The sequence below is a fragment of the Lygodium microphyllum genome, chromosome 9 (assembly GCF_053477565.2).
Source record: "Lygodium microphyllum isolate KBCC chromosome 9, Lygodium_microphyllum_v1.1.10, whole genome shotgun sequence".
NCBI lineage: Eukaryota > Viridiplantae > Streptophyta > Polypodiopsida > Schizaeales > Lygodiaceae > Lygodium > Lygodium microphyllum.
Genome location: NC_141143.1, coordinates 26,275,394 through 26,298,250, shown reverse-complemented (window position 1 = coordinate 26,298,250; position 22,857 = coordinate 26,275,394). Strand labels below are relative to the sequence as shown.

General features: G+C 44.2%; 1 protein-coding gene across 2 annotated transcripts in view; it reads right to left on the bottom strand.

Moving 5' to 3' along the window:
* The window catches only part of LOC148030887 (Cysteinyl-tRNA synthetase, class Ia family protein), a 106,220-nt gene extending 90,954 nt beyond the window's left edge, over positions 1-15,266 (bottom strand). Inside the window, exon 1 of one of the 2 annotated variants that reach the window (XM_087684431.1) lies at positions 14,674-15,266. In XM_087684431.1, coding sequence (XP_087540557.1) covers positions 14,674-15,086 — 413 coding nt within the window. In that variant the 5' untranslated portion in view covers positions 15,087-15,266. The remainder of the gene's footprint in view (positions 1-14,673) is intronic. The other variant, XM_087684432.1, reaches the window with a different exon arrangement.
* Positions 15,267-22,857: the final 7,591 nt, after the last annotated feature.

The window sequence follows — 22,857 nt, the reverse complement described above, 5'->3', positions numbered from 1 at the left end:
AGTAGAGAGTGAAGCACGACACCAAATGCAATAGACTAAAAAAGTGTAAACTAAAAGTACAAGGTACAACCCTTAAACCTTAGGGTTGTAGGGGGGTGTTCACTGGTTGTAGCTGAAGATATGGAGCTCATACAAATAGATGTAATGACTACATTCTTACATGGTGATCAGCATGAAGACATATATATGCCATAGCCTGAAGGGCTTGTGGCACAAGGGAAAGAGATCACGTAAACTCAAAAGGAGCTTGTATGGGCTGAAACAAACACCAAGAGAATGGTATCATAAGTTTGATACATTTATGCAATCTCAAGGTTTTCATAGGAGTCAAGTGGATCACTGCATGTACATCAAGAAGGCAGTAGATGGCAACTTGATTATCTTGGTTCTTTATGTTGATGACATGCTGATTGCTAGCAGGGATACTCATGCCTTGGACTCACTAAAGCAAAGTGGTCCAAACATAAAATGCTAATGTAGCACTGTTGTGGGTTGCCTATAAACTGTATATAGTAGTCCCAAACCTGAAGTAAATCACATCAATGCTCAATGCCAAGGCTCGGGATCAAATGCCAAGTATAAACCAAGTGTACAGTGCCCAAATGAGGCTACCAATGACCGGGATGAGCTGTCCAGGGGCTGCCATAAACTAGCGCAAATTCAGGTTGATCTGCCTAGGGTTGCTACTTACGTTTTTGTGCTAGTCAGGGTGATAGGAAGCTCGAGGGGGTGCCAAAGAAGACACATAACAAGCCTAAGGTGCCCCACCAAGGCCTATGTCAAGATATGAAGCCAACAAGATACAATGGTGCTGACTTCTTCTGCTCAGACTTGTAGACCTGTAACCAACATAAAAACCCAAAGAAGATGAATGAATACCTTTGTTGGAATGCCCTGAGGGTGCCCAAAGGGGCCGGTGCTCGGGAAGCCGAGGAGTGACGGGAGCTCGAGAGTCGGCTATGTCTGCTGGGAAGGAGACCCAATGAGTGTAGATAATCAATAGGAAGTTGAAGATGCCACGAACCAAGTCGAGATGCTCAAGCAGCAATGCTCTGATACCAATTGAAATGTGAGAAGGATTGAAGCTTGCTTGGAAGAGCTATGGTGGGAGAGCAAGAGCAAGAAAGAGAGAGAGACAAATTGGGAACTCCGACAATTGTTAGGAGATGGCCTGTCTTTCAGTTGGATGTGAAATTGGTCTTCTTGAACGGTGATTTGAAGGAGCAGATCTATGTAGAGCAGTCTCCTGGCTTTGGTTCCTCAAATGGGAAGGTTACAGGTTGAATAAGGCCTTGTACGACCTGAAGAAAGCTCCATATGCTTGGAACGAGAAGATTGACTCGTTTCTCCAGGCCAAGCTGGGATATCGGAGCTCTAGGGCCGCCGATCCGCAACTCTATGTACACACTTCCGAGGGTGGTCGTGTGTTATTTGTTTTATATGTTGATGACTTGACTGTTACAGGTGATCATGCCGATCATAATAAAGAATCATTGTCCAATTCCTCAAATCGATGATGTTATGGATAGATTGCAAGGGGAGGTCGTATTTAACTGTATAGATTTGAAAAGTGGGTATCATCAAATCCACATTAGACCAGCAGATGTGCCTAAGACAACTTTTAGGACATCTTTTGGATTGTATGAGTTTTTTGTTATGCCTTTTGAACTTACAAATGCTCTTATCACTTTCAATCAGATGATGAATCGTACATTCATGCCACTTAGGGAATTTGTGGACACTTTCTTTTATGACATGATTGTCTATTCAAAGAACGAGGTAGAGCATAGAAAACACTTAGACATTTTAGACCACAAGACATAGTGGGAGTAGTATTTGCCCTTGGTTGAGTTTGCTTACAACAACACAGTGCATAGTTGTACGGGCAAAGCTCCATTTGAGGTGGTTGAGGATGGCAAGAAGATACCACCTATTCTGCAAACTAAGGATAAGATCTTTGAGGCTAATTGTTATGTGGAAAACTTGGATGTAGCCTATACAAAGATAAAATATGCACTTCAGAGATCGCAAGAAAAGCAAAAGAGAACAACTGATCGACATAGACGTGTTTTGTAGTTTGCAAAGGGTGATTATGTATTGCTGCGTTTTGAAAAGGCAAGGCTGAAAAAGATGAAAGGAAAAGAAAGATTGTATCCGAAGTTGAGTATGAGATACTATGGGCCCTTCGAGGTGTTAGAGAAGATCAGCAATGAGGCACATCGACTGAAATTACCTCCACATTGGTGGATACACAATGCCTTTCATGTCAATTTGTTAAGGCCTTTTCATGGTGATGTGCCAGAGGATATGTCTGCTGAAATTTAGCCTCAAGTTGAGGAGCTAGATGAGATTTTGGCACCTGAGCAGAGTGTGACGCATAAGGAAAGAAAGGTCAAAGGTAAAGTTTCCAGGAGATACTTGGTGAAATTTCAAAATTATATACCAATGTATGCCAAATGGATGGAAGAGGATGACTTGGTAGACCATTCTCTGTTGTTGCAGCTTTACCTAGATGCCTTTCAGTTAGAGCCGACTTTAGTTCAGGCTCCGTCACGTTCAGCAAAGCAAGGGTCTGAAGTATTGCCTGATGCTCAAGGGGAAGGTAGCACTTCCACTCCTCAATAATGGACAGCTCTCGTATGTAGTGGATCTCGGATATATTCAGCATACATCCAAGGTACTGCGCTGACAGTATGTTTGTCATGAGGTCATTACTTAGTGTACTAGTCACTGTGAGATGTATGCAGATGAGCATGAGTTTCACCCATACACTAGAACTATAAGTTTGCATCAGCTTATTATTAATTTAGCATGAATTTTGCCTCAATTTTGAGACAAAAATTCTGATCAATTTCAGCTCAGTTTTTGATCAACTTGAGAACCGTTTATGGTCACTTTTTGGATCAATTCTGCATAAGTTTTTGCACTAATTGCTGGTCAGTTTTTCCAATGAGTTTATGATCAGTTTGGAGTCTCATTTGCAGCAGTTTGTGATCAGTTCTCAGATTAGCAAGTGATCAATTTATGATCAGATTATGCTCAATTTTCAATGGTTTTCAATGGTTTTCAATGCCCAATTTTCAATGGTTTACATCTAGTTCCATGGACAACAACATATGTTATGATACCATTGATGTTTTACCTATGGTTTATGCTTGGTTTTCGTTATACTATGGTTTGGTTTTGCCAGATGAGTTGAGCTCATGAGAAATGGACATGTCACATGATAATCTCGCAATGTTTTCGAGATTATTTGTGAGTCTTATGCTATGTTATGTTGGCTGGTAATTTTCAGCATATGTTGGGCATATGGAATGGTTGAACAGCAATGCGCAATGTTCTGTTGACTATGATGCCCTATGGAAATTCCAATGTAGTACTTTGCTTTTGATGCATTTGGCAGTGCAATCTAGGACGATTGCAAGGATTTCAAGGGGGAGGGCTGTCATGAGGACATGTATTTTTGAAACCTCACTTAACGTATGGATTAATTTTTAATCACATGATTAAGTAAATGTCGCACTGTGAGGTACAACTAGGGTTAAAGTAAATTTACGAGCTCGAGACCGGAAGAAATCACGCGATGTCAAAGGCAAAAGTTGCTATAAGTTAGGTTGCACAAGTACTTGGTGGTGTCTAGTGCCAATTGTAGGCCTAAGCCATCCATTTGGCCATAAGTGTCAATTGGTGACACTAGAGAAGTGGCCTTTGATGGTACCTAACCCCAATCTGATGGTCAAAGATGGTGCAAAGACACTCGAGAATGGAAGTTGCCTAACCAATTTAATTATTGAACAATCAAATTATTTTTCATCACACCGAAATAATTATTAGATTAATATTCAATATTTAAAGGCTGAAATTTAATATTTAATGATAAAGAATGCTAAAAAAACCATTTGGAAAGCCTGCCACTTGTCAAAAATGCCTATGCAAGACTAAAAAACGTCTTTAGAGGCTGGAGAGAGGCATTTTTATAAATCCAGCTTGCAAGAGAGAGGGAGGGGAGGCTCTTGGTCTAATTTGTACCCATTGGAGGACCTTTTGAGGCTGCCAAGGGTAGGAGAAGACTTCATCTTCAATGTATTCATCTTCATCTTCTGCTTCTTCATCTTCTTGAATGCCTCTCATTGCTTTGCCATAGCATCTGTAAGCATCCCAATCTATCGATTCATACAAGGATGACTCGTCCTGAAGTGGTACTAATTGGGCTGGCTCTGCTTGTTCATCTTCAGACTCACTCATGGCATCGGGAAACTTGACAATTTTCTCACACTGACTTTTGTGCTTTGCCAGCTGTATCTTCATTCTGTCTACCAACTGGGGTAGCGCCTTACATTGTTCTATACTCAATTGCCCATTTGATAGCATCATTTCAGCCATGGCCAACCGGTATTGTGCTGCAGTCAAAAACTCTTCATCATTCATCAGATCACCGCCACTGCTTTCACTCTCTGATTCACTTTCTAAATCATATTCACTGTCGGATTTGTGCATTTCAGCACACGGTGTAGATTGACATGCTGGGGGTGTCTCTATTGGTGCTTTCTCATTTGGCATACGCCCCCACGCTACGACTTCACCATACTCGTGTCATTTCCATTTTCAATTGACACTCCACAAGCAATAGATCAAACGTTGAGTCATTCTTGTGTTCTTCATACCAATCTACAAGGTTATCATTCACTACTCCCAGCATCATTTTGCACTCTATTTGCTTATCCTTGACTTGCTTCAACTTGTTTTCCAGATCCATTTCTTCTTTTTTTGAAAATGGATAGCCGCCTTGCAGCCATTTTACCTTCGTTGCCCAAAGAACTCTCCGTTCATCCTCAAAATCATACCATTGAGCCAAAATCTTGTATTTTGTTGTATAAACATTTTTAATTATTTTGCTTTCAACCTCATCTCAGGCTCTATCCACTTCTTTGTGCTCATTTTTCACTTTTTCTGCATCTTTCTTCTTTTTACCCATTCTACTTTGACCCACTTCTTTGTGCTCATTTTTCACTTTTTCTGCATCTTTCTTCTTTTTACCCATTCTACTTTGACCAGGCTCACTCACTCGGGGGTCAGCACGCACCAGCCGAGGAGTTTGCTCTGATACCAAGTGTAACGGACCCTCCTTCGACCTATTATGGGGCAGGCAACACCCACCCCGTAGAACCCGCCTCATGAGGGATCACCCTCTAATCAGCGGTCCCACAGCTTTGCGGAAGCGTAACACAACACGACACGGAACGCGGAAGTGTAACACGTCATGAGCTACCGAAAGCGTAACACATCACGGGACAAGGTAACATGACACGGAATGAAGGTAACACGGCATGAAAAACCACAAGTCCAAGTGAAGGCCCGAATATGTATTCCAAGGTGCGACTAAGGCACGAGTATATTTACAAGGAAAGCCGGAAGGCTTGCGGGACTAGATTTTACGTGTAGTGGGTGGAGCTATCAACGCACATCACACGACGCCATCACGTGGGTGAGGGAGCTCAAAGAAGGACTACCCTCATAGATGGTTCTATTGACAGGTACAAAGCCCACCTTGTTACCAAGGGCTATGCCCAACAACAAGCAATAGACTTTTAGGAGACTGCTCCCACAGCTTTGCAAAAGCATAACACGACACGACACGGAACGTAGAAGCGTAACACGTCATGAGCTAGCGAAAGCGTAACACGTCACGGGACAAGGTAACACGACACAAAATGAAGGTAACATGGCATGAAAAACCACGGGTCCAAGTGAAGGCCCGAATATGTATTCCAAGGTGCAACTAAGGCACGAGTATATTTACAAGGAAAGCCGGAAGGAGTTGCAGGACTAGATTTCACGCGTAGTGGGTGGAGCTATCAACGCGCATCACACGACGCCATCATGTGGGTGAGGGAGCTCAAAGGAGGACTACTCTCATAGATGGTTCTATTGACAGGTACATGTCAGAAGTGGTGCAGCAATGGAAGCGTAAAGAATATGCTGAAATAAATGTTGAAACACAAGACAGAAGAAAGAATGAACACAGTAGACAAATGAGAACTCAGATGTATGCTCGGGAAATGGAATCCATATCGAACACAAGACAGCAGCATACAACGGTGAGTCACTGGCTGCGTGGGCTCCTCAGCACCGGCTCCTCTCTCCCAGAAGGATCTCCACTGATGGCTGAAGTACCAAAGACTGTGGAAGAGGAGCCCTATAAATAGCCACAAAAGTGGGGAGCATAAAATGCAGGTCGGCCAGCATTTAATGCTGGTCGGCCAGCAATAAATGCTAAAAGTACATCATAAATGGCCACAAAAATGTGCCACAAAATAGTGCATAAAATGCCCAGTCTCTGCACACAGACTCACACCATGAGCTGACTAATATCTGCTAACACCCTCTCTCAGATCATGGGTGATCGGATACAATGAAATAGTACAATGATGGAGAATCATAAACTACACAACAAAGAAACACCAGAAGGACCATGGATGTCCAAGCGGTGAGTGGCCAGCCCACCACCAAGATGCCTCGGAGAGTATCTGATGTCGATGTCGATCGTACCAACAACACCTGAAAATAGAGAAGACTCATAGCAGCTCTCTGTGTAATGTCACCTATGTCACTCAGGACATACAAAGCCAATCTGCCAAACATGTCTCTGAACATGTGACCATGGAGTTCCTGCCTTTGGCCAAACCACCAAAGTGTCCCCTCATGTGAGCTCCAGACGAAAGCCTCTCGCTCTCTCTCAAGAAGAACAGCTCATCATGAACCCAGAAATCAACTCCAGTCTCTAGGATTTCACTGCCAGATACCGTCGATGCGTCAGGGACGTCCCTCTCTGGAACCTGTGCACCTGTATCAAAATATAGATGAGGCACTGCAGCCCCACCAACACCCGCTCACACTCCCTCTCTGGCACCGAGGAGTCGTGAGGGATGACCGCATCACCACCACTAGAAAGCAGCCGAGGAAGGGGCCACCAAGCTCTTCCCGCGATCCGAAGAAGAGGATCCCTTCCGCGCCTTGGACTTCACGTTGGTCGGAGGATCGGAGTCGGAGTCTGATGAAGGAGAGGACTCATCGGTAGAGTCAGCATCCCGCTTCGTCTTCTGCTCCTTCTTCCTAGAAGCCGCTAACTTCTTGCAGTCCTTCCGCAAATGTCCCTTCTTGCCACAGTGGTAACACTGGGCCTTCGAGTTCTTCTTCCCGTCACCCCTCTCTAAAGCTACATAAGCCTCACCTCCATAATGTGCCGGAAGCCGCCCCTGTAATCTCAAGGATGCCTCATGCTCAAGAAGCATCGAGGTCATATGTGTAAAACTGACAGGAGTCGATGATGTCTGTGCCCGCAAAGCATTGGCCACTCCATCAAACTCCGGGGGGAGCTTGTAGAGGACCGTCCCGACAAGATGCACCTCGGGAAGAGCAGATTGCATGTGCCGAAGCTGGTCCTGTACCTGCGTAACACGAAGAAGAAAAGACTGAATAGTATCTTTCGGCTCAAACTTCATCTGCTGGAGCTGGCCATAAAGTGTGACGGCCCGCATGGTGGAAGGTGCCTCGTACATCTGCTGCAACTTCTGCCATACTTCAGGAGATGTCCTACAGGAGGTAACCGCCGGTAAGACCGCCTTAGAAATACACCGAAGCAACGCCGAGTAAGCACGGGCATCGTTCGAGTCCCATGTGAGCACCGCTTCCTCATGGTTGTCCTCATCAAAGTCTTCAGGAAGAGGAAAAGGACGGAGAGGTCGAGCAAGGGCTCCACAGACGATGTACCATAGCCGCTTCTGCACAAACCAAGCTTTCATGACAGCACTCCATGTGAGATAATCAGGTCCATGTAACTTATCTTCACTTGAGGTGCACGGAGGGGCCATCTGGAGGAGGTAGAAAAGAGAAGTAGAAGAAAAGAGGGTCGTTGGGAGAGTGAGCACAGCCAAAACGCAACCAAAAACACCAAAAAGAGTGAGTTCACATGCAATATAACCCAAAGGCTGACCAAAATAAGCCAAAAGCTGCTGCACAAAGTGAAAAAATCAGGTTAAAACTGCCAAAAACAGCAAAAACGGCCTGAATAATCAGAAAAACAGGCAAAAATAATGTTGTAAACAGCAAAACGCAGGCTGCAAACTGAAGAAACAGGGGCTAAAGACTGTTGCCAGCAGTTGGATAAAGAAAACACGGGCAGCAAAGAGTGGAACAGCAGTAAACGCAAATCTGTCCAGAAAAACGCAAAACGCAAAACGCAAATGCTGAAACACTGTCGCCAGCAGCAAATCAGCAGTCGCCAGCAGGAAGGACAGCCGCCTGATCAGCAAGAAGGGTGTAAATCCTGAAAACTGCAAGAAAACACAGCACAAATAGGTTGCAGCCTGAAATCTGATACCATGTCAGAAGTGGTGCAGCAATGGAAGCGTAAAGAATATGCTGAAATAAATGCTGAAACACAAGACAGAAGAAAGAATGAACACAGTAGACAGATGAGAACTCAGATGTATGCTCAGGAAATGGAATCCATATCGAACACGAGACAGCAGCATACAACGGTGAGTCACTGGCTGCGTGGGCTCCTCAGCACCGGCTCCTCTCTCCCAGAAGGATCTCCACTGATGGCTGAAGTACCAAAGACTGTGGAGGAGGAGCCCTATAAATAGCCACAAAAGTGGGGAGCATAAAATGCAGGTCGGCCAGCATTTAATGCTGGTCGGCCAGCAATAAATGCTAAAAGTACATCATAAATGGCCACAAAAATGTGCCATAAAATAGTGCATAAAATGCCCAGCCTCTGCACACAGACTCACACCATGAGCTGACTAATATCTGCTAACAGTACAAAGCCCACCTTGTTACCAAGGGCTATGCCCAACAACAAGCAATCGACTTTTAGGAGACTTTTGCCCCTACCTCTCACATTACTATCATCAAGAGTATTATTGCCCTTACTGCCCACTTTCATTGGGAGGTGCATTAGTTCGACATCAAGACAACATTTCTCCATGGATATCTCATTGAAGAGATATATATTTCTCAACCTCTAGGATTTGCAATTAAAGGATCTGAGCACAAAGTCTTTCGTCTCAAAAAGGCTTTGTATGGATTAAAGCAAGATCCACATGCTTGGTATGCCCGCATACATTCTCATCTATTGCATCTTGAATTTCTCGATAGCCCTACTCAGGCTACTCTTTACATTCGACATCAAGGATATAATTTTATTATTCTTGTGCTTTATATTGATGACATGCTTGTCACTAGGACCAATGCTAGTCAAATTGCAGCATTTAAGGCTAATTTGCAGCAAACCTTTGCCATGATGGATCTTGGTCTACCTCACTATTATTTGGGTATCCAATTTGCCACCATTGAGGGGGGCATCATCATGACAGAGCCCAAATACACTGGACAGCTTCTTCAACGCTTTCAATGAGGATTGCAAGCCTGTGTCTACTCCCTTGAAACCTAGTTTCGAATTTACTTCTGATGATGATAGCCGATCCTTTTTACTACTCTATATCAACAGGCTATTGGATGCTTGATTTATCTATGTCACACAAGGCCTGATCTTTAGTTTGTTGTCTCCTAGTTGAGGAGATTTATGCACAACCCTTTAGTACTTCGTTGGCAAGTAGTGAAGCGTGTCTTTCAATATCTTAAAGGCACCCAGGATCTTAGCCTTTTCTACAAGGTTAATTCTTCACACTCTTTGCATGGATATTTTGACAGTGATTGAGCTGGATGTTCGAATTCTTGTGTCTTTCATAGTGGCAACTGCTTCTTCTTGGGTACATCTCTTGTTTTTTGGTTCAACAAAAAACAAACTACAATTGCTACCTTTAATTGTGAAGCTGAGTATAGAGCAACATTCACAGCCACAATGGAGTGTGTTTGGCTCTGCAAGTTACTTGCAAATCTTCATGTGCACCAAACGACTTTGACAATTAATCTACACTAACAACCCGGAGTGCTTTGGTCATTGTGCGGAACATAGCGTTCCATGCCTACACAAAGCATATAGAAGTTCATTGCCATTATATTCGTGAGCAAATATCAGCTTGAGAAATAGAGTTGTCTTATGCACCCACTAAAGACAACTTGGCAGATCTTTTAACAAATGCTCTTCCTCAACCAAAGTTCCAGGCTTTTCCGCAAGCCTTGAACTTGATTCCATTTGTTCCATGATCTCTCATACTCTGTACTATCATAGGTTGCTATATCCACTTGGATAAACTTGTGCAGCCATGACCTTATATTACTTTTTATTTTCTAGGATTCTATTATTTTTACCTCATTAGTCCGCCCATTTCATCGAGGGGGGTTTGTAGGCCATCTGGTGGGCTATGCATTGATGACCTTTGATCCATGCTCCCGGCTCCCTAGACATTTGAATTGTCATTAAATGCAATTGTTGCTCCTAGTGTACTAGGCACTAAGTGACACTATGATTAGGGGTTATTTTAGGGTTTCCTACGATAGTTAAGCCGTTAGAGTTTTATTTTATTATATAAAGACACCTTGTGCCTCATTAGCACATAAGTATGGTATTATTCAATGTGATCGCCTTGAGCATTATACTCTCTCTCATCAATACACTACTCCTAATTTGTGATCGAGTATCATTGTATGTCAATTAATTATTTCATTCTCATTCATTTTTCATTAAATTAATCACACAATTGCTCCATGCCTGGGCCAATGGAAATATAACTTTTGGTATTGTTCTGCTTGCCATGTCTAATGCAGCAAGAGTTCAAGATGCATTGGAATAAGTGTTAGCCACACAGATTAACAAATGTGCTGCCAATTTAAGTCTCCGTCCTAGATATATATCTAGAGGATCCAATAGGAGCTTCAACATGACTACTCTTATTATATTTGATAGGTCCATGCTTTAAGCAGTCAATGATGGGTTTCAACTCTCTAGTTGGGTCTTTAACAATGGAGAAACCAAAGGGATTGGTAGTTCAATTATCCCAGCTCTCTAGTTGGATCTTTGACAATGGGAAAGCCAAAGGGATTGGTAGTTCAATTATCCCAACACAAAGAGCTTGATTGACTCGCTCAAGTAAGAGCCAAAGGAGCAAAAGATGTGTATAGAGGCCATTCAATAGCTATTTGGAGATATGATGGCACGAAGCACATAGAGGTTCAATACAACTTTATTCAGGAGCAAATCATGGATTCCAAGTCTTACCATCCCATGGAGAACAATGCAGTGGATCTCTTAATGAAGCCTCTTCCACATGCTTCTATGCTTCATCATATGAGATTGTTGGGTCTTCGAACACTCCCAAAATTTGAGAGGGGTGTTAGCCTACCATTTTATTCTGTCAATCTATCATCTCCTAGTTTTGTGAGCTCCCTAGCTCCATCAAAGTCTAACAAAGACATTGGAGCTCTCACTGTCTTTTCCATTTAGTTTTGAGTGCATTTCTTCCTCTAGTTTATGTCAGATGTGTATGCACAGTGTCTACAACCATTGCACGTCCTTGCAGAGATCATGCAGCCCTAGTCATCAGCAATATGCACGAAGAGTGCCACATCAGCATTTTCATCACGAGACTCGGCCGGTTGCCTAGATCAGGAGCAACCAACTGCATATTTTTGGAGGCAGGCTGCTTGTCAGCCAGTCCCCCACTAGTTGGGGTAGATCATCTTCTTCTATTTGCTGCAGGTTGCAGACTCTGTCACTGTTTCCAATGCTGCCATCATCTTCAGCCTGATTCGATGCCCTCGCTAACGCTTTGGGCTGCTTGCAAGGACTGATCAGTCCATCATTGTATTCAATTTTCTTTCCAGATTCAGTGCAGATTTCCCTTCCATTCCTATTGTCTTTTCTCTTCTCCTTTTCTCTCTGTGTTCGTATTCCTCTTCTGTTGCACTCTCTCACAGTATCATGCCCTCTGATCTACAAGGCAAGATCCGTCAGATGTTGGCGAAGATTGACTTCCCACAAACAAAACCCACAGAGCTCCACATGCATAACCAGAGTGCCCTAGCTCTAGTGAAGAAACCTATGTTTCAAGCCCGCAGAAAACACATAGAGGTCCAATACCATTGTATTTGGAGCAGATCGTGGATTCCAAGCTAGCAGTGGTTTACTGTCCCATGGAGGACAATGCAACAGATAACTTCATGAAGCCTGTCTCCGGCTTCTATGCTTCACCATATGAGGTTGTTGGGTCTTCAGACACTCCCCAACATTTGAGAGGGGATGTTAGTATGTATTATTTCATGTTGTTATCTCTTAATTGTGACTCTAACACAAAGAGAGGAGCTCTAACTGTTTTCAGCATTTTCTTTTGCGTGCATTACAATTTTAGGTCAGATTTTAATGCATTCACACTTGCTACCAAGTGAGCCAGAAGTTTAACGTTCCCCAAATGGGTTTCACACTAAAGGAGGCTGGTGCCTGACTTTCACTGCATTTAATGCAGCAGGCAGCACATTTAATGCTGCCAACCAGTATCAAATGCTGGTCAGGCTGCTCCACAGCATGCCTATGCAGCAGGTCAGCCACTTTGGGGGCTGCTCTGCTATTTGGGGCAGTCCCCCCAGCAGCACATTCTTTTTGCAGGCTTTCAGCCCTCTCTGTCATCTGGTGATTCTCCTCCGTCATCTGGTGCATTTTCAGTCATCGGCTTGATCGAGCTGTCATCTGGTGATTCTCCTCCGTCATCCGGTGCATTTTCAGTCATCAGCTCGATCGAGTGCCCTCACTGACACTTTGGGCTGTTTGCAGGGACTGGTCAGTCCGCTTTGTATTCAGCATTCCATTCAATCCAGTGCAGATTTCTTCTTCCATTCCCTGCATTTATTTCAGTCTTTCTCTTCCCTTCTCTCTCCATGTTGATGTTCTTCCATCACCCTCTTACAAGTCTCCCTCCTCCACAGCATCCTCATCCACAGGTGCTGCCCCCTACTCAGCCATTACAGTGCAATCATCTCCAAGCCTCATTCAACATCACCAACTCAACTCTGCCCACCTCAGTTCTCATATACATACCACTCGTCATTCTCTGTATCCATCTCCTGGCTTGAGCCTTCACAAAAGTCTGATGAGAATGTTTGGAGCTCTGGCACTGTGCATGTCCATTAGTCCTTTACATGCATCAGCAGTGTTCATCTAGGCACATCAAATCAAGGTTCTCTGACCTGCTCATAGTCTGTCCAGACCTGTCCACTCTCCATCCAGCAGCCCCACGGCCCTATCTTGGCAGGCAACACCCTCTCCTGCATATTTATACCCATTTCAAGCTAGGCAGACGTCGAAAAGGACAGTGACACATTTTCTGGGCACTTTTCCATGGACAGGCAGGTCAGAGAGTCTTTTTTGGCAGGCAGACATCATTCCTGGCAGGTCAGCCACTTTCGGTTAGTTTCCAGCATTTCAACCAGCATTACATGCCGGTCAGACAGTCGGATGGTTCGGACACTGCCACCTATATAGGCTTCCTTCTCCCCATTGTGTAATTCATGATTCATCACTTTTGCATCCTTCATCTCTTCTTCCTGATTGTGACCAGACTACTGCTGTCACAGTCATCTTTCTCTCTCTCGAAGCATCATTCTCTGCTCTATCCTTAATCAGAGTTCTCTTCCTCCATCAGCACCCTCACTTACCTGCTTTCAGAGTGGCACTCGTGCAGAACCCAGTCCATCACCATTTTCAGCATTGTGTCCTGTTCTCTTCATCACTGATTCAGGGTCTGTGTTCTTTGTGTTCATTTTCTCTGTGTTCTCCCTCTCTCTCAGTGCACTGTCGCTCCCGCATGCACACTCACAAGTGTTCTTGTGTCGTCACTATCACAATTGTTTTTCATTTGAGTAATTTTGTGGTAGAGTATATCAAGTAAGCTGGGCCTGCCAACTGGCCTATTAAATAATCTCACTTATTTGAGTAAAGTCCAGGATCCAGTAAACACATAAATTGAAACACGTGTGCTGATTTAGGTGCATGGCTTTAGAAAACTGTTGATCTGGTGGCGTTGATGGAGATATGCATAAAGTCAGCTGCAGTTGATGGAGAGGCTCCATGGAGTCCTCCTCACATTGAAAGAGCAAAAACACACTTCCAGACAAAACAGCGAAAACGCCTACACTAGCAGCTACAATGTGGGAGTCACACAAGAGAAGAATGAACGCAAGGGATACAAAGTGACAAGATTGGGTACGAAGGCAAGCAAAGGAGGCAGATGAAATGGAAGAGGTGAGGATAGAGAGCAGCATTGTTAGGGATGGCAAGGAGGCAGGATGGCAGGCAGCAAGCCACCGGTGCAAGGCAGTTAAGCTGAGGAGAAGAGGTGATGTTTGCCATAAGGATTGTCGCTTGGAGATATGTCCTTCCAATGCCAAAAATGTCCTGCTTCTTATTAAACCTTGTTCTCTTCAAGATGAGACACCATACAGAGGGGCTAATCAGGATGCTTAGCAAGGATGGACTTACCAAACACAATGGGGAGCTTGCGAATGATCACAGGGAGCCAACAATCAAACACAAAACAAGTTGCACATCACACTACTTGTCGCAAAGCTCTTAAGAGGGTCCACCAACTGCAACGACGTGATGACCGCTTGTCATCAGCAGAAACAACCGCAAATTCAAAGGATAAAAACTGGACAGACAGAGCAAAGCCATCAGTTTCTTGTCGATCCACCATGGAAGGGACAGTTCAGATGTACCTGAAGAGGACATCGAAGCTCACATAGACTCTGGCATGCCCAATGTGGCTGTAATCATAGGTAGTGACGCCGCAGACGTACATGCCAACCTTGCCGGGGACCAAGGGCTGGAATTTCTCCTTGCGCCGGGACATGGTATTATAGAGGTGGAGCTCCGCATGATTGCTAGGGCTGTCCTTGTTCAGCGGCTCGCCTGAGGCGGAGGTGCTGGCCACAGCAAAGAGCCTCTTGCCTTCTGTCGAGGGAGAGGGGGCTGAAGAGAGGGCCTGCAAGAGGCATCCTCGTGGGCTGCTTTCGATCAGCTTCCATTTCTTGGGTGGCGGACGCGAGCGCGCATGCAGCCTGCCATTGCGAGTGAGGCTGCAGATGAGGTTCCTTTGCACCCAAAAAGTCGATTTCAGCATTGACTCCATTACATTTCATTGAGAAAGCTTGCGACTCATCATCGTAAGCTTCTGGATTTTCTGAGAATTTTTGTTCTCCAAAGGAAGAAGCAAGAGAGAGAAGGTGCCAACGGCTTTGAGAGCAAGCTGATACTAAGCCAGCAATGAGAGTGAGTGGAGGATAAAGTTTCGATCCCAGGGACTCACCCACATAGAGGCACTTCCCCACCCGCCTTGGCACCTTTAAAACTTTGCATTAAAATACAAAGTATGAAGGCCTTCTCGCCCCAATTTACCATTACCATTATTGGAAGAGCAAAGCTTTGCATATCAAATTGTGCCCATTTTGAAAAAGTTTCACTAACTATGCCCATAGAGGATATCACAAACCTCTCCTCAGGCACATTTTACATGCGACAAGCCTCTAGCTCGTCGTTACAACATCCCATGGTTGGATTGAGGAGTGTAAGGAAGCTAGGTGAGAAATAGCATAGTCGACACCTCTTGAAGCAATGAGTTGCGTACAAAGTCTCGACATTGAGTGAAAAGTTGAATATTTCGGCTCCATTGTCAGGACATGGATGGAATCAACAAGGTCCTCACAGTCTTATTGTGTGATGGAACAAAAGGCTCATCAATGACATGCTTACTTCAAAACCTTCACTACTAGATTAGGTATGCTAGATCGAGAGGGTATCGATTCATTAGATTGGATCATTGATTGGTGTAGTTTGAAAAGGAAAAACCCACAAAACAAAACCCTAAAAACGTTCCAAAACCGCAAAAATATATAACATTTCATCTATCTATATAACTCTCTGTGAACTTGGGACTCATCCATAGGATTCACTCATAGGAGTTCACTCACTCATAGGGATTCACAAGCTTCCACTCACACATACATACATAGAGACTCTGTGAGAGACCTGTTGGGGTAAAAGGCCCTTGGGCCTGCCCGTGTACAGTGACCACCCATATTCTTTATTCATATATATATGAAAGTGCAATAAGGCTGTCATAACATTGTTGACAACACCTACATTGTGTGTGCTCTTCTCTCATGCGTCTCCTGCATCCCTTTTAATTGGTATTAGAGTCACTCCTTCGCAAGCTCTTCCCGACATCTACACGAGGTATGAGATCTTATTCTCTCTCATTCATTTCACTCCACATAGGTACATCAAGGTTTACAGGTTGGGGCAGCCATTGATGAGCTTCCCCCTTGAAGGTTGAAGCTTCCCTCCTTAAACTTGGGCTGTTGAGGCTTGATTTGGAGGCTTCTATTGGCTTCCTTGAGACCCCTTGTGGCTCCCTTGAGCCCCCTCTTCATCAAAAACATGATCAGTCCCCTTCCTACAGTTTGCGCCAATTTTTGACACTTGAAAGCAGCTCGTGATCCTCTTTCTTCAGCTCCCCTCCTTGTTGGCACTCTTTGGCACTTCAAAATGGCTTCATGAGAGCCCCGGCACTTGGCATTTGATCTTGGCACTTGGCATTTGACTTGGCATTGATTTGGGGGCTGATTTACTTCAGTCCACGACTGTTCACAGATAGTTTACAGCAGTGCTACATTAGCGTTTTATGTTTGGGCCACATTGGCATTGACATTGGTCGCTCGGTTGGTCCCGAATGCTTCTCAAATGATGTGGGAATGTATGCCTATCATGTGAGATGGTTTTGGAGCTAATCTTGCTTTGAGTTGGCACTTGATTTGAGCTTGGTTTGAGCATTATTTTACTCAATTTTGGACTGTTATTTGCTGTTGGAAACTTCAAGGCTGAAGCTATTTATGCTACAGTTGGGTTATACCTATTGGTCACGGGGTGCTCCCGGCTACTCGGTATGACGTCATGATGTATTTGGACTATGCCACATGTCTTGTTTATGCTCCGGAATGCTTTTGAGCTGAGATTAGAGCTCGATTTGGGTTTGACTGTCACTTCTTTGTAGCTGGCATTTTATCTATGACATGGTTTATGCCTAGGCTACCCAGTACGGGTTATGATGTCTTGGTGAATGTTTTATGCTTTGGATGTGGATGGCAGTTGTTTGAGCTCGTCTTGACATTCATTTGAGTATTCCCTTGAGCTGTTGGACATTGACTTGGCTTTTTCCGTTACGACCTTGGATGCTATATGGGATTTGATGCTTTGATTATGGATCTTGGCTATTACTTGGATGCACTTACAAGTATTGAGCAATGAACTACTTCCTTGTTTTGGCAATTGCCTATTGAGCCGTGATTGCTCGTTTGCATTTGATATGCGGGATACTTATTGATGAATGGACTTGGATAGTGTGTGGGATTTATAGTTATGGCCGTCCTGCTTCTTTGTTGTATGGCATCTATGCTATTTGGACTACTATTGCCCATGTATGTCAGGGAGCAATTGATCTTTATGGCCACCCATGTATGCACATGGTTTGTTGCTATGTATTTTACAGAGCCTCTTACCTAGATGCGAAAGGAGAAAAGGATCGAAGCTTGCACTCGAGAGCTATGGCGGGAGAGCAAGAGTAAGAAAGAGAGAGACAAGAAATGGGAACTCCAACAGTCACAATGTGTGGCCGAGCCTTCCTTTATTCAAACAGTCACTAAAAGAATAAAGAATAAAGTGACGGTGACGGGCGCCTGCCACCTGTAGTGTGCAGTGGCGGTGACTGTCAATGTAGTAATACACAGGCAGCTAGGCGGAGGTGCCTTTGCCCCCAACAACCTCCCACTTAAAGGTGAATCTGCCCAAGTGAGGAGTGAAAAGAAAAAGAAAAAAGACAGTACAACATATGTACAACACAATGAGGAAAGACGTCATCTCATCCCACGCCCATCAACCTCTTGAAGAAAGCAAAGCGCTCTATAGAGAGGCTTTTCATGAGTAGATCTGCAAGATTCTGGTCAGTTGAGATCTTGACAAGGTCAACAGACTTGTCTTCAACGACCCCATGTATGAAGTGATACCTCACCTCAATGTGTTTCGCCTTCGCATGGAAGATCGGATTCTTGGCTAACTGAATAGCACTCATAGAATCCAAATGCAGTGTAAGGATAGCATCAATACCAAGGTTAGCAACCAAACGACCCAACCAAATGGCCTCCTTGCAAGCCTCAATGGCTGCAACATACTCGGCCTCTGTAGTAGAAAGGGTTGTGCAGTTCTACACCCTAGACATCCAAGAAACAGCACCTCCAGCATATGTGAATACATAGCCGGAAGTGGACTTCCTACTATCTGTATGTCCTGCATAATCAGAGTCAGTGTACCCCATGACTCCTGTATCCTGGCTGCCATAGCATATGCACATATTTACAGTGCCCTTCAGGTACCTCATGATACCCTTCACGGCATCCCAATGCTTCTTGCCAGGTGTAGCCATATAGTGTGCCACAACACCAACTGCAAAGGCAATAATATCTGGACGAGTGGCTATCATGGCATACATAAGACTGCCCACTGCGAATGCATAGGGAATCTTGGCCATCTCGGCCCTCTGCTCATTTGTCTACAGACAATTAGCCTGTGATACCTTCACATAAGAAGGCAATGGACAGCCAATAGGCTTTATGTCCTACATGCATAAGCGCTCAAGGACTTTATGAATGTATTCCCTCTGTGACAAGTAGAGGAGTCCTTGATGCCTATCGAGTCTAATGCACATACAAGTATGTGAGAGGCCTATCCCAGATCTTTCATCTCAAAGCTTTTCTTGAGCTGAGCCTTAAGAGCATCTAGCTCATCATGAGCTTTCCCTGCTATCAGCATATCATCCACATAGAGTACCAAAATCAATAAAGAACCATCACGAGCTTTCTTCGTGTAAAGACACGGATCCATAGCACTCTTGCTGTAGCACTGTGACTGCATAAAGGCATCAAACTTATGATACCACTCCCTAGGTGCATGTTTCAAGCCATAAAGACTTTTCTTCAATTTGCACACTAGGTGCTCCATACCAGGTTCTACAAAGCCCTTAGGCTACTCTATATAAATCTCATCATGCAAGTCCCCATGTAAGAAAGCTGTCTTGACATCCATCTGGTATAAATCCAAGTCAAGTTGAGCAACCAAAGCCAAGACTAAGCGTAGGGTGGTCATCTTAACCACAAGAGAAAAGACCTCATCAAAGTCCACACCATGCTCCTGCTTAAAACCCTTTGCTACCAATCTAGCCTTATATGCCGGCTTGGGGTGTCTAGGGGTACTTTTCAGCTTGTACACCCACTTGCATGGCAAAGCCTTCTTGCCCTTAGGCAAGCAAACCAAATTCCAAGTCTCATTCTTATGCAAGGAGTCTATCTCAGATTGCATAGCCCCCTCTCCCATGAGTGACTGTCACCCCTGCGCATAGCCTCATCATAAGTGAAAGGCTCTCCTGCATCTGTAACCAAGACATAATTCATTGAGGGCTGAAATCTATCAGGTGGATATCTGTCTCTAGTAGATCATCTCACGGCAGGCTCTGCTGCCTGCCCAGCTGCCTGTCCAACACCCTGACCATGAGCATCTACTGCAGCTGTAGGCTGTCCAACTGGCTGCGCGGGAGCTCTCAACTCCTCCTGAAATATGACCCTGCGGATCTTAACAACTCTCTTAGGCTGCCTATGCATCTTGTCTCCATGGAAGACTACATCGCGATTGCGGATGACTTTCCGCACCTGCGAATCCCAGAGACGGTAACCCATCTCACCTGCATCCCCATAACCAAGGAAAATACATATGATACTCTTAGGATCCAGCTTACTTCTCTTGTCCCTGGGCACATGGCAAAATGCCTCACATCCAAAGATACGGAGATGTGCATAAGAGGGAGGTTTTCCAGTCCATACCTCCTCAACAACCTGAAAATCCAAACCACTAGAAGGTGATCTGTTTATGATATGCACAGCTGTACTAATTGCCTCAACCCAAAAGCTCTGTGGTAGGCCTGCATGGCTAAGCGTACTACGTACATGCTCCTGGATGGTTCTATTCATCCGCTTAGCCAAACTATTCTGGGGCGGGGGGAGGGGGGGTTGTAGGGGGCAATCAACTGACGCTTAATACCCCTCTCATCACATAACTGCTCAAAAGCATGTGAGACATACTCACCCCCATTATCTGTCCTTATGCATTTTAGCCGATACTCAGACTGGTTCTCAACCAATGCAAGCCATCTCTAAAACACAACCAAGACATCGGATTTCAGCTTAATGGGATAAGCCCAAACTTTCCGTGAAAAATCATCTATGAACGTAACAAAATACTTTGCACCACCCATAGACTGACAAGGCATGGGCCCAGAGACATCCGAATGTACCAATGCCAAGGGCTCATTCACACATGGCCTACCAGACTTCTTATGCGTAGACCTGGTCTGCCTGCCATAAAGATAATGCTCACATGAATCAAAACATGCATAATCAAGGGGCGGTAAGTACTGCAAACCAAAAAGCATTTTCATTCCTTTCAAAGTCATATGGCCCGAATGGGCATGCCAAAGAGATACGTGTGGGAATAGAACCCACAGACAAAACATGATCAAGGGAAGAAGCGGATACAATCAAGGGATAGAGGCTACCAGCCTTGGCACCTCTCACAATCACAAGTCTACTATACGAGTGATCTTCCATGCAGAGTCTCCAAAAGATACACGATAACCTACGTCATCAAGCTGTCTAGCTGACATGAGACTGCATGTCAAAGCAAGTACATGACGTACATCTTGCATAACAAAACTACTGCCAAAAGGAAACTACAGCCTAACATTACCAATGCCCACAATGTCAATAAAGTTGTCATCACCCAAGCGCACAAAACCCGAAACAGTACAGTATGAATGAAATCACTCTCGGCAAGGTGTCACATGAAAGGATGCACCTGAGTCCAAGAGCCAACATTGTGCATACATAGAGTGTATCTCAGTCAAGCTGCAAGGATATAATCATCATCATTAACATCCTCATGCTGCATAACATTGATCTCTTCAATTTTAACACTAGACTTTGCAGGCACTATGCTGCGATCAGAAGACTTATCCTGCACTTTGTCTTTCCCCTTATTTTTGCGCCTTTCATTGCGCAGTTCATGGCATTGTGGCCTAATATGGCCCTTTTTCCCACAATGGTGCCAAGTAACATTTGCATTCCTGCCACAGGATTTGCTACGTGACTTCCCACGAGACTTGGATCGAGATTTCTGAAAATTCCGTCCACGACCACTGCCATTGCCATGCTTTCCATATCCATCATTCTTGCCTCTAACTGCCATAGCATGCGACACACGAGAGGCATCCAAATTCTTACGGTTAACCTCTTCCTGCAGAAGAGCACTCTCAACATCAGATAATTTCAAGGTAGCAGTAGAGGCACATAATGTAGTGCGGAATACATCCCATGACTCATTAAGAGTACCAAGCAAGAAAAGAGGAGTGACATCCTCTGCAAAAGTGATGTCCTGCGAAGTCAAGTTCTTGAGTATAGCATGGAATTGGGTCGAGTGAGCAGACATGGTCACATTCTCCTTCATGCGCAGATCCATAAGCTGCTTTAGCCAATACATCTAACTCACTGGACTTTTCTTATCATAGAGATTCTTGATTTTATCCCACAACTGCCATGCACTCTGTTCTTTCTCAAATATATTGTAATAAACCTGTTTTGTGAGAGATAATACAATAGTGGACTTGCATAACTCATCAAGCTTAAACCATTCCTCATCTGGCATAGTTGCAGGCGGCTGCTCGTTGAACCTCAATGGTTTAATCTGCAATTTCTACACTAATACCTGTAAAATGTAGCTCTTCCAATAAGAGTAATTCGTACCATCAAGCTTAGTGATGTTGAAAATAGCATGATTAGTGGACAAACTCGCCATAATGGAGGCTGGAAGACCGTAGACAATTCAAAACTGCTTGTTGTTTATTGCACAAAATGACAAAAAAATCACCAAAATCGAGAGAAAATGGCAAGAAAAGTGTAATCAAAGCTACTTCCCACCAAGTACTAGTGAAAGTACAACATTTCAAAATATTTCAGCATGAACAATCCATGTTAGTACGGAGTTATATGCTTGCTGTAATAAATGACAGCAGGGTACTGTGAGAGTCAATTTCTGACCAAATCACTGCACCAAGTCAATAAATGACAACCAAGACACGATCAGCCATAAACGGGCATAAATCAACACCAATACAGTCATCAAGACCTTGAGTAAACACCCAAACATATCACCATAGCATCCGTTAGTGAGTAGGCATACCCCCTGGATAGTAGGGCAAAGTATACATAACACTAGCAAGACCTGACACCAGTAGGTGTATACTCACTAGAGTGCAAAGCCCAAGCTCAGGCCAAAAGCAATTCCAAGATATCAGTGCATGAACCATGCAACATGTAAGTGTAAGAGATCCCAAAGTCTCAAGTATCTGCAAAATGCTCAAATAGCATAAACCTCCTACTCAATGTCGGTCAAGCATACAAGATGTTCCCATTGGCTCAAAAGGCAGATAAACGAGCTCAACAACTCAAGCAAACCAAGTCAAAGTACCAAAGACAGGTAACCAAGACAATGCCTTAATAGCATCCAAGGTTGTAATGGAAAAAGCCAAGCCGTAATGGAAAAATCCAAGTCAATGTCCAACTGCTCAAGGGCATACTCAAATGAATGTCGAGACGAGCTCAAACAACTGCCATCCGCAGCCAAAGCATAAAGCATTCACCAAGACATCATAACCCGTACTGGATAGCCTAGGCATAAACCATGTCATAGATGAAATGCGAGCTGCAAAGAAGTGACAGTCAAACCCAAATTGAGCTCTAATCTTA